This window comes from Mauremys mutica, chromosome 2, assembly GCF_020497125.1.
Source record: "Mauremys mutica isolate MM-2020 ecotype Southern chromosome 2, ASM2049712v1, whole genome shotgun sequence".
NCBI classification, from domain to species: domain Eukaryota; kingdom Metazoa; phylum Chordata; order Testudines; family Geoemydidae; genus Mauremys; species Mauremys mutica.
Window position 1 is genome coordinate 124,900,268 of NC_059073.1, and position 12,715 is coordinate 124,912,982.

At 38.8% G+C, this 12,715-nt stretch overlaps 1 protein-coding gene across 4 annotated transcripts in view; it reads right to left on the reverse strand.

Annotated features, from left to right (window-relative positions):
* The window catches only part of RELCH (RAB11 binding and LisH domain, coiled-coil and HEAT repeat containing), a 119,504-nt gene that overhangs the window by 12,731 nt on the left and 94,058 nt on the right, over positions 1-12,715 (reverse strand). For all 4 annotated transcript variants that reach the window (XM_045003644.1, XM_045003643.1, XM_045003645.1 and 1 more), the window contains 4 exons: positions 11,768-11,906; positions 11,012-11,128; positions 10,079-10,167; positions 3,257-3,327 (listed from right to left, as the gene is read on the reverse strand). In XM_045003644.1, coding sequence (XP_044859579.1) covers positions 3,257-3,327; positions 10,079-10,167; positions 11,012-11,128; positions 11,768-11,906 — 416 coding nt within the window. The remainder of the gene's footprint in view (positions 1-3,256; positions 3,328-10,078; positions 10,168-11,011; positions 11,129-11,767; positions 11,907-12,715) is intronic.

The window sequence follows — 12,715 nt, forward strand, 5'->3', positions numbered from 1 at the left end:
CACGCGTAATACTTACATTTGTATCCACGCTGCACAGGAAGTACTCAATGTGGTATCAAAATGTTTTCTTCAGTTGTAAAATGTTACATTTTGATTTAAGTTTTTTGCTACTACGGTGCTGTTTACTAATTTGTTTTTAAAACTGCAGTTAATCTAAAACAAGCCTTAGACTAAAGCTCCAGAAAGATAAAACAGTATGACTTATTTAAAACCAACCCTGTCCACTTAGAGAGAGACTTAGAAGAGAACACATCATCATCCCCAAAAGTAACTCCTCTCTCTGTTCAATTAAAAAGAGCAGCCCATCAATGCTTCTAAGTGAAGAGAGTTGCTTCTGACTTACGGCCAACTCTCATCTTCCCAAAGGAACGTAGGCTATGTTTACACTACATCGCAGCGCAGTCTGCAGGAGTGAGTTGCATAGCACACCAAAATGTGCTCTAACTGCCCTTTGCGGCTGCTGCTGGCACAAGCTAAAAGGTACAGAGGGCACAGAGTGAAGAGAAACCCCTGGTAAAGAGTGCTCATTTGTAAAACAGGTGCTTCTCATTGTGAAATGAAGTTAGGACTGGCTGAATGGGGGGTAACTATCACGTTTATGGTTTTCAAAATCTACCAAGGAGGTACTGTGGCAGACTGTGCTGGGGCCAAGCTAAGCCCTCTTATCACTGGTGCTGCAACCAACACTTATAATGGCACATGGACTCTAGGAGTGAATCACTAGCAGAGAGCTACTATTTAAAATGCTTTATAGCCAGGCCCACAGCTTCTCCTCTTAGTCCTACCCAAAAAAGACACCAGGGATATCTCTGAATGTATCCCTTTGTCTTTTCAGTCTCATATTCTTCTCTGGTCAAAGTTTTTGTCACCTCTGCCTTCCTTATCTTTTCTCTGATCTATTTTTTTGTTATGTTGCTCAGCTCCTCCTAGCCCTTCACTCCAAGTGCTTTCCCCATCCCTCCTGTCTGGTTTTCTACTACTTTTTCTGAAACAGGAGAACGTGCCTGAGGCTTTAACCACAAGAACCAGTGCTTTGTCACCAAAGCAGACAGGAGAGGCTACTTCCCTCTCTCCCCCTTGCTGCTTTGTTGCCTGTTGTGTTGCTCCTCCACCCTCTGCTACTCTTCACAAGCAAAGGAACATTAAGATCACTGAAGAATGACTGTACTTTGAATTATTTCACTTCATGCCTGGCTCTCCCCTCCCAGTTCTGCTGATTTCACCCAGAGGAATAGGAAGAGATGGAGGTAGTGAAGGAGCACAATGAAAGATGAAGAGTGCACAGTGAAATAAAGCTCTGAAAGGCTACTTTCTTGGTTTCAGTTTACTAATGTAGTGTGGCACATGGCAGGTTTGAGCCTAGAAAATATACTGGTTACTAGCCCAATGTGATCTCTCCTATCTTTAGCCATATTGTTAGGAGAGCAAAAAAAGTACAAAAATTTAAATGCTGCTTTCTTTCTGCAAAGATTATAAAGTCTTTGAATTTCTTCTCCCTTATAAGAGGTATCTATGACTAGCCAGAATCGATTCACTTTTCATACACTACGACTAGTACCGAGAAAAAAGTTGGCTTAGAACCTAGGCATTGTTTCAAGTCTCCGTGGACTCAAAGTCAAGTCTTCAAGTGTTGGTCTGATGCTAACCGCTGCAGGAGTTGTTCAATTCTCGTTATATGATCTATTCATTATCAGCTACAAACAGTGCACAATATCGTAAGCACTAATAGCTATGTCCCAGGGGCTATACCAGATGTGTTTGAAGCCTATTTTCCTCCACATCAAAAATAGTTCTATTCAACAACATACACTGACAAACTCCGTCTTTCCTAATTTTCAAAGTGATTTGAGAATCAAGCCTTGTCACCTTGAGAAGTACACTGCTACCTCGATACAACGCCACCTGATATGACACGAATTTGTATATAACGCGGTAAAGCAGTGCTCTGGGGGGGGGCAGGGCTGCGCACTTCGGTGGATCAAAGCAAGTTCAATACAACATGATTTCACCTATAACGCGGTAACATTTTTTGGCTCCCAGGGACAGCATTATATCAGGGTAGAGGTGTTCTTTTACCAACATTTTACAGATAAGGAGAGAGAGAGGTTAAGTGACTTGCTCAGTCACACTGAAAATCAGTGTCAGCGCTGGGAACTGACTCCCAAATCTCTTTCTTTGCCATTTGACTATTTTCTCTCTTTATAAGCCTTTCCAGCCAATACTGCTGAATTCCCATAACTTAAAGAGTCTCATTTACTATGCTGAAAAAGTTATTCAGTCCTGAAAATAGTCATTGACTGTGTTCAAAAGTATTTCTTCCAGTAGCCAGTTAGCATCTATGCCTTATTAGACACAGGACAATATTTCAATTATTGCTTCTGATGGGCCAGAAGCAGGGTGGGTGCAAGGATGTTTCACGCCCTAGGTGAAACTTCCACCTTGCGCCCCCCTCCCCAGCCCTGTGGCAGCTCTCCGCCCCCCCCCCCTCGCCCTAAGGCATCCCCCTCGCAGCAGCTCCCCACCCCCGCTCCGAGGCGCCCCCCCACGGCAGCTCCCCCCGGCCCGGGGAGCTGTGCGGCAGCTCCCCGCCCCAGCTCACCTCTGCTCTGCCTCCTCCCCGAGCACGCTGTCGCCGCTCCACTTCTTCCGCCTCCCAGGCTTGCGGTGCCAATCAGCTGTTTGGCGCCGCAAGCCTGGGAGGGAGAGAAGCAGAGCGGGGCAGCGTGCTCAGGGGAGGAGGCAGAGCAGAGGTGAGCTGGGGCGGGGAGCGGTTCCCCTGCGTGCCACACCCCCCCTTACTTGCTGCAGGCGGCCCTCCCCCCCGCCTCTCCACCCCAGGTCCCTCCGCCTAAATGCCGATGACGACCGGGGTGGCCGATGATCCGGACGCCGCGGTCATTGCCGAAGGACCCAAAATGCCGCCCCCCCCCAAATGCTAGCGCCCTAGACGACCACCTAGGTCGCCTAATGGGTTGCACTGGCCCTGGCCAGAAGAATAAGAACAAAATAACATGCGAAAACAAGAACTTCATTTCCACCAAGTAGATGAAAGTGCACTGCCCTACATTTTATATTGGATACGCAACAACCACAAACTGCTTCTAAATATAGATCATGTGAAAACAGGATTCACAGGTGCAAGCCTTGGACTAGAGAATGGCAGCATTCAGGAAGACACCCACAGAATTCTTTGACCATTATTTAAAAGAGGGACTAGTGCCCCTCACCCTTCCCCAAAAAGCAGTGGATGCCTTACCCTTGCGGTTCTTGGACAGTCTTGTTTTCCACTTTCTGTTCACACTCCTTTATCATGGAGCTTAAAATAACCTAAAATCACCAAAGAGGAAAATAAGATTTGAAAGGTATGTTCTTCTAACATTAATATTTCTGGTTAAAACTAAACCAAAAAACCTCTAACGCTAGCATAAGCTAAGGAAGAGCTAGAATCTTAAAGGGTGCATTATATTTTCAAGAACCTTTAAAACACAAATAACTAATGACAGTGTTCTCTGGTTATAAGCATCAAGACTATTCAAAAGTTTCAAGGAAGACATTTTTATTTAGATAGTTACTGTGTTCAAAGATGCCTTTCTTGTAATGAATCAAAGCACAACCACTAATTTTTCATCCTTGACCATAGCTGTACTTCATTTTTCAATGCAACATTTATACAAAATATTATATTTCTGTTCTTTACAGATTAATCTTTATAATTAATTTGCATCTGCCCTCTCACTTTTTGGCTTATAGTGTTAATTAACCCTTAAAGTTATCGTTAGAGGTGTTTTGTACCAAAGTAAAGATGACAAAAGTTGAGATGGTATCCTGTGCTACAGTTCTTTTATTGAAAGGAAGTGTTATTGTAAGCTGGTGCATCATTATAATAGTGTCTGCAAGTGTTGCTATAAATTGAGGCACGTCAGCACCTTCTTTAAAAATTCTTATTTTAGAGGTTTACAGAAAATTTTTAAGACTGAACGTGGAAAAAAGTAGACTAATATTTCTGTATTTCTAAAGTGAGGAAACATTCTTAGTGTGTGTGTGCGCGCGCAAATGTTAGGCATTGAATATGGCTGATTGAAAAGGAGTCAGTTTTAGCAGAGATCCTGTGTTCTGGAATAAAGCATACAACACATTTGCGACAGATAATTCAAATGAAAGCTGAAACACTAAAGTATTGTCTTTAACATAACAGAAAAACTGCAGTTGGAACAGTTATGCAAATCAGCAACAATGCATGGATTGACATTAAAAAACGTATCTTATAATCTAGTGCACAAACTAATCACCTGAAGCTTTCACTGGCTCATGGCTTGGCAGAAAGCCAAGGACTTTCCTTGATTCACTTCTTGGTTCCTACTGAGTTAATCATAAAGCCTCAGACATAGCCAAAGCCTGATGAAATCATTCAATCTTCCTAAAGAATGAATGATAAAATATGCAGCAATACGGTGCCTGCATCAGAAGAGTCACTATCGCTACCAATATCCTTGTTGGCAGTTTTAGAGAGTTTAAGGATAAAACAGGGCTGGAGATTGACACAAAATGTACTGAAGTTCTGAGAGCTATATTATCTCAGCAGATCCACACCATTGGGAGCATACACCTGAGTGTCAGAGGTCTTGGCACCATTAGGAAAGGAGCAATCATTGGGGCCATAGGCATACATAGCTCCAGTCCTCAACTGTGGGATGAAGTTATATGCAGGACTGAGGTTCTGGTTGACTTCCGTTATTTTGAACATACTAGTGTTGGAGGACTACTAAATATGAAAGTATGAATGTGCAGAGGCAATATACTCAGAACTCCAATTAAAAGGTAAGCAGGCTTCCTATCTTGAACAAAAAAGTGTATTCAAATTTCTAAATTGTACCAATTATAAGTTATATAAGTAAAAGAACAAAATCTTAAATGCATTCAAATCTATAAATATATAAACGAGCACCTAGCCAGGGCTCCATATGCTTTCCAGAATAGGGAACCCCTCACTAAATATGTGATCAGTAGCCTCGTCCCACTTTCTCCAGCCTTAATACTTTGAATGACCACAATTGCCATGGTATTGGCTAAGGAGAGAGGCATGGGTTAATGCAGCAAGGACCTAAACATTTTAGGACTTTATAGGTAAACCACCTCTGCAGATCCTTTCTCAAAAGACTGATTCATAACCCCATGATGGAGAGCTGATTACTTACATAAACATAAGAACGGATACTGGGTCAGACCATTGGTCCATCTGGCCTAATATCCTGTCTTGAGAGATGCCAGATGCTTCAGAGAAAATGAACTGAACAGGGCAATGTATCTCTACTGAAACCTCAATCTGGGACAGTTCCTCAGATATGCCACCTAAAAAGAATGGCTAAGAATGGCTTTTCACATCCTATGCAGTGAAGATTGAAATGAATTTGTTTAGATTCTCTGCAACAGCCTTGTTTTCCTGCAGTACCCCTTTAGCATCTCAATCGCCAGTAACCCCACTAGCTGTTTTGCAGGCTTCCTACTTCTGATGCACTTAAATTTTTTTTTTTAAATGTTAGTTTGTCTCTTTTGCTCTTCCAATTCTTCTTTGGTCTGCCTAATCATACTTTTACACTTGACTTGCCAGAGTTTATGTTCCTTTTTATTTCCTTCAGTAGGATTTCACTTCCAATTTCTAAAAGATATGATTTTATCTCTAACCACCTCTTTTACTCTGTTTAGCCATGGTGGCATCATTTTTGGTCCTTTTTTTAAATTTTGGGGTATACATACAGTTTGAGCCTCTATTATGGTGTTTTTTAAAAAGTTTTCATGCAGCTTGCAGCCATTTCACTCTTGTGATTGTTCATTTTAACTTCTGTTTAACTAGCCTCCTTATTGTTGTGTAGTTCCCCTTTTTGAAGTTAAATGCTACTGTGGTGGGATTCTTTGGTATTCCCCCCCACAAGGATGTTAAATTTAATTACATTATTACTGAGCAGTTCAGCTATATTAATCTCTTGGACCAGATCCTGTACTCCTCTTAGGACTAAATCAAGAATTGCCTCTTCCCTTGTGGGTTCCAGGACTAGCTGCTCCAACCAGCAGTCATTAACGATGTCTTGAAATTTTATCTCTGCATCCAACCATGAGGTAGGATGTCAATATGGGGGATAGTAAATCCAGTAATTGGGGATTTTAACTGTTTTTGTAATCTCTCTAATCTCCCTGAGCATTTCACCATCACCATCCTGGTCAGGTGGTTGCAAGAATATTCCTACTGTTATACTCTTATTATTCAAGCATGGAATTTCTATCCATGGAGATTCTGTGGTACTGTTTGATTAATTTAAGATTTTTTTCCTATATTTGACTTTACGCTTTCTTTCGCAAATATTAACGCCACCCACTAGTATGACCTACTCTATCATTCTGATATATTTTGTACCCTAGTATTACCATGTCCCATTGATCATCATTCCATCAAATTTCTGTGATGCCTATTATATCAACACCCTCAGGCACTCAAGTTCACCCATCTTAGTATTTAGACTTCTTGCATTTGTATACTAAAACTTATTACATTTGTCAATATTTAGTTGTCTTAAGTAGAGGACTTCTTTCCCAAAACAAGTAGGGAAGAAAACAAATGTGTAAATAGAGTGTCACGTGGCAACTTCAGGAATTTCAGAGTCAGAGACATTTCTCAGATGCTGCCTAAAACCAAGTGGAACTGGCCCACAGCTCATCTGGCATTACAACACAGGATTGCCTTTTAGACAATCTGAACAGAGCGTGATTCACTCCTGAACTTGTTCCTAAATGCCACAAGCAAGCTGACATTAGCCAAATGGTTCTGTCCAACCCAGGTAACTCAATAACATCAAACTCAGGAAGTCTAATTATGCCTAGGGAAATCTGAGAGACTTTGGGGAAGAGTGGGTGAGTATGTGGGCCTACTAACATGGATCAGAGTCTACACTAGAGGAAAGACAAAATCTGTGTTCACCCTTGAAAAATAAAGCATTTGATATTATCCATCAAGGCAAACATCTGCCGTGGGATGGAGCATGACAACTGATTTTAGAAACCCTGTTTCTTGGAGATCTTAAAGATATACCAATGTATGTTGACTTTGGAGCTTGTCACTTCATCTAGCAGACAAAAGCAACTCTCTTGCAGACCAATAAGCCAAGGAAGAGCCAAAATGAATGTACTGTTGTCAAAGACATGCCCTTGTGATCCAACGGATCACACTGGTGTCTGAAGTGGTATGTTGGACAAGATGGCCACAGTTGATAGAAAGCCAAGTCATTGATGAGCAGGTCTCAAGATCAAATTGCTAGAAGATATGACATACTAATACAAATCTGAATTCTTTAGTCTTTTCCAGATCATGAGAACCAAATCTGTGTACACAAGTTCTTTAGCTTCAATTTAAGGCCTCTTATTCAACCTACCAAAGCCCTAAACTTTACACATTCTGTAAACTAATACATAAACCTAAACAAAACTAATTGGTTCAACTATATGCAATGATGGCAACACGCAATCTTTTATCTTAATCCTAGATACGTTCCTCAAAAAGTTACTTTTTCAGATAATATAAACCATTACTGAATATGATAAAATGGTTGAGAGGAAATGAAACTAGACACAACTTTCATCTGCTGCAGCTTTTTAATTTATCTTTACTTTTTTGTAGACACTCCCTACAATCATTCAACTCACTCTGTGCATACACTGACTGACCCATGCCAGATCCTTTCCAAGAGCACTTGGGGTAAGGGAAGTACAACTTTTGTCACCTCTGACTGATGTTCAGATTGTTACTGTCACTCCTGACTCACCCTTCCGAAGTCAGAGTCAGATTCCTTCCTTCTAAAGCTAGAAAATCCCCCATCTTAATATTCTTCACCGCTAATTCTATTTCTTATATAAAGATACACATTTTATTGACCATGAACCAAAACCAGAAAAAGATACAGCAAAGTTTATTAAAATATAAATACAGACAGGAGCAGGGTTTATATTATTAAGTATTCAAGAACAGGCCGAAAACTCCTACAGAAGAGAGTCTCCTGGGATTCCCCCAGGGCTGAATTGTTGCAATTTAAGCCCATTGCTTCTTGACCTATCCTCAGAGGTTAAGAACAATAATTTTTATCCTCCTCTTTGTAACAACCTTTTATGTACTTGAAAACTTATGTCCCCTCTCAGTCTTCTCTTCTCCAGACTAACAAACCCAATTTTTACAATCTTCCCTCATAGGTCATATTTTCTAGACCTTTAATCATTTTTGTTGCTCTTCTCTGGACTGTCTCCAATTTGTCCACATCTTCCTTGAAATATGGCACCCAGAACTGGACACAATATTCCAGTTGAGGCTTATTCAGTATGGAGTTGAGCGGAAGAATTACTTTTCCTGTCTTGCTTACAACACTCCTGATAATACATCCCAGAATGATGTTCACTTTTTTTTTGTAGTAGTGTTACACTGTTGACTCATTTAGCTTGTGATCCACTATGACCCCCAAGATCCCCTTCTGCAGTACTCCTTCCTAGGCAGTCATTTCCCATTTTGTATGTGTGAAATTGATTGTTGTTTCCTAAATGGAGTATTTTGCATTTGTCCTTATTGAATTTTATCCTATTTACTTCATAGGATTTCTCCAGTTTGTCCAGATCATTTTGAATTTTAACCCTATCCTCCAAAGCACTTGCAACCCCCTCTCAGCTTGGTGTCATCTGCAAACTTATAAGTGTACTCTCTATGCCATTATCTAAATCATTGATGAAGATATTGAACATAACTGGACCCAGGACTGATTTCTGTGGGACCCCACTTGATACGCCCTTCCTGCTTGACTGTGAACCACTGACAACTACTCTCTGAGAATGCTTTTCCAACCAATTATGCATGCACCTTATAGTAGCTCCATTAGGGTTTTATTTCTCTAGTTTGTTTATGAGGAGGTCATGTGTGACAGTACCGAAGCCCTTACTAAAGTTAAGATATACCACATCTACCACTTACCCCCATCCACAAGGTTTGTTACCTTGTCAAAGAAAGCTATTAGGTTGGTTTGACATGATTTGTTCATGACAAATCCATACTGACTGTTACTTATCACCTTATTATCTACTAGGTGTCTGCAAACTGATTGCTTAATTATTTGCTCCATTATCTTTCTGGGTACTGAAGGTAAGCTGACTTGTCCGTAATTCCTCGGGTTGTCCTTATTCCCCTTTTAATGGATTGGCATGTCTGCCATTTCCACATTTTGTTATTGCTTCTCCCCTCCATTAACGGGCCTACTCTGTCCTTGGTTTTCCTCTGGCTTCTAATGTATTGGTAGATTTTTTTCTTATCTTTTATGTCTCTAGCTAGTTTAATCTCATTTTGTGCCTTGGCCTTTCTAATTTTGTCCCTACGTACTGGTATTTGTTTAAATATGTGCATAGTTCTCTTTTAGCCAAGTTACGTTTATTTTAAAGCCTTTTCTCAAGTCAGCGCACATAGCCACCTGATCATTTCCCCTGCTTTCCAGTGAACATCCTCCAATTTATCAATCTTTTGGGTAATGAACTGCCAAGAAATGAACACTATTTCCAAATAAGGGTGGTTGAAGAGCTGCATCTCAAAATTTTTCCAGTCTTTTTGCTGCCATATCGCCCTACAAACATGTCTCATTTGCTGGATCCTTTCAGCATTACCGCTTTCCAAATATCTCCCTTCTATTGAGTTTGTTTCTAAAATGTGTTGTGGCTCCTGGTTTTAGTATTTTTTTTTTGGACTGTTTAAGAAACGGCATGTGGTAAAACAGCATTTTCTTTTCCAACTTTCATCAGGAAAAATAAATCACTTTGTGCTGAAAATCTTCAAGTTTTCATTTACTCCAATTTTAGAAAATCGTTTTACAAAAATCCTTTCAGCTTACGCATCTCAAAGGGACACTAATTTTTTTCTAACAAGAAAACGATGGTATGATATACAGTTGAACCAATAGTCACTACTAACTACTGTAATGCTAACTACTTAAGGCTAAAGATTAAACATCTCATCTATCTATTGTCATCTGTACCTCAAACCAGAATGGCAACTTCAGTTGCTTACCTCATGCTCTGGCGAGAGATGTTCCATGTCAGTTCGTAAACACCTGAGTCCAGGCAAAAAGTGATTGACCATTAAATCCTCTGAAATAACTAACAGGAAAGCAGTTAAGGCATTTAAAAAAATAATCATCATTTGATGTTATATGGTTTTATCCCAAGGCAAGACGCAAAAAATTACCTAACAAAGATATACTAACATTTATTCTAATTGTTGTGAATTGTTTCACAGGTTTTGGTTAATTTTAGCAATTTGATATTAAGTGACCCAAAACAGAGTCAAAATGAGAATAATAAATTAAAGCATTAAATGTAAAAATATTTAGGGCCTGATCCTGGATAACAGGAGATATGTAGCACCAGGTTCAGAAGAAGATAGGGAGAAGGAAAAAGAATGGAGGCGAGACAAGGCTTAAAATATTTTTGCTATGATCTGGTTCACTGTATCAAGTTTATTAAACATAACACAACACAAAAATAAAATAGTTTAAGTGTTTGGAATTTAATTGGAACAGTCCATTGCCATCAAAAACTTTTTATTCCCTATGTTATTTTCGTAACAGGTACGACAAAGAGTAGTAGTGGTAAATATATATATGGAAAAGTACCTGAACCAATCTATGTCACTACTGTCATTATGTCAAAAGGATGCTGAATGAAGGGGAATTGAGGATGGAAGGCATTTAAGCATGATATATCTAAACAATTGTCTTCAGGGTTCTTCCCTATCCAAAAGGGGATTTAAAAAAAAATTATAAAAATCTCAGTTTTTTTGAAAATAATTTTCAGTTCTATCTATTGTGAATATCTGCTTTTTAGATTGAGAAACCTCACATACTATTACTACTACTCCAAGGGAGCAAGCTATTTTATAATTCCCAAATATTAAAAAACAAAAAGGATGAAAACAGTTAAAACCATAACCACACAAGGATACAACAACAGGAAAGAGCACTATAGGCTTCAAACAGATGGGTTGCAATGTCCAGTCTCTTTGAATCCACAGACTGCTGGTTGTTGACCAAGGCTAACTTGTGTAAGTGTGGAATAACAACTGGAAGAGTAAATATTTGAGTCAAATTATTGTTTTACATTGACTTTCATAAACTTCCCCCCACATATAAAATAACTTGCAAAGAAGTTTCTTTTTTTTCTGGCAGCTTTTATGATAAAATGATAAGCAATTCCCATCTTCCTTTTATGCAATAGTAATGGCACCAGGCAGTTAAGGAGAAAAATACAATGTACTATAGCCTCTTGAAAAAGTATTTGTCAACAGTTGTTAAAAGAGGTATCTGATATAGAAACAAATATCTGAAGTATCTCAGCAACCAATGTATGGTAACGGCTGGTAAAATGGTAGCTTCTAGTGGGACTGCCAGTGGGGTTTCAATTACTATGTTGCAAATGTATTTCAAATAAAATAGCAGAATATTGGCTCCTGAATTAAAAAAACCACAAGTATTAAAAACACTGCTCACATTATATATATCTGTGGAACATGAAGAGTTGTAAATTTATAGAAAACATTTCTCAACATGAATTGATTCAGTATTATTGTTCGCATTCTGCTAATGCTCTCTATCAATGTTACTCTATTTAACAAACAGTAACCAACTTAGGAAGTGTATTTCATATTTTGTTTCCAATTGTTATTTTTAGGTAAGGAACATTTACTTAAGTTGCAACTTACATTCATCTCTGAATCTGGGCTCAGCATTAGGTCCGACTCTTCCAAACGTTTTTATGATCTCTGTGTGTAAAGAATGTTGGTCTTGATACTGAGGATCTTCCAGGAAAGACGCCAACTGCATTTTCACTCTTTCCAGTAGCTTAAATATTCACAAAAAAAGTAAAAGTTAACAAAAAAGTTTAGGTGTCAGAAAACTTCAGTCACTTACAGTATATTTCTGTTTCCTATCTATTTAGATAATTGTTTAAAATATTGGTTTTTTTTTTGGTTAACCTAGAATTCTTCTCTATTACAGGATATTTTAACTCCTTTTCTGTGTCCTGCCTTTTAGGATACTATCACAATGTCCTACTTCTATACAGATTTGCCCAAAGGCTCCATTATTATATTTCCTCATCCCCAATTATTTTAATTCTTTTATTTAGTTAGAATTGAAGTATTAAATGCCCTATCAATGTTTTTAATATCAGAATTAGAGTGGTGAGAAATGGAGGGAAGGGATGTGGGGAGAACCAGAAGTAACTACTTTACAAATAATTAATGAAATAAAGAGAGCACATGGACAAAAGACCGGAAAAAAATTAAAAAGCATTTTACATTATTAAAACAGATAAATATGTACAAATTAGCAATTTTTTCTGCACTCAACCTTGAAAGGACTGAAGAGCATTTAAAAGCATTCAGATAAAAAGTCAAGCAACATTCTCCTGGTCAGAGGTCTTCTATGGTAGGCTTCTGGATGACATATGTTACAAAGAGAGATTTATAACGGGAACAATTAATATACTTATTTCAGATAGTTAACCAAGGCCTTTTTAGCTAAATGAAATATATAACATGAATTCCAAACTACGAAGTTGCTACTTATCCCTCTTCCAAAAACTGTACTTGTGAGTCATCACTGACTTCTTACTCACATTTCCTCAAAACACATTATTTTAGGATTTA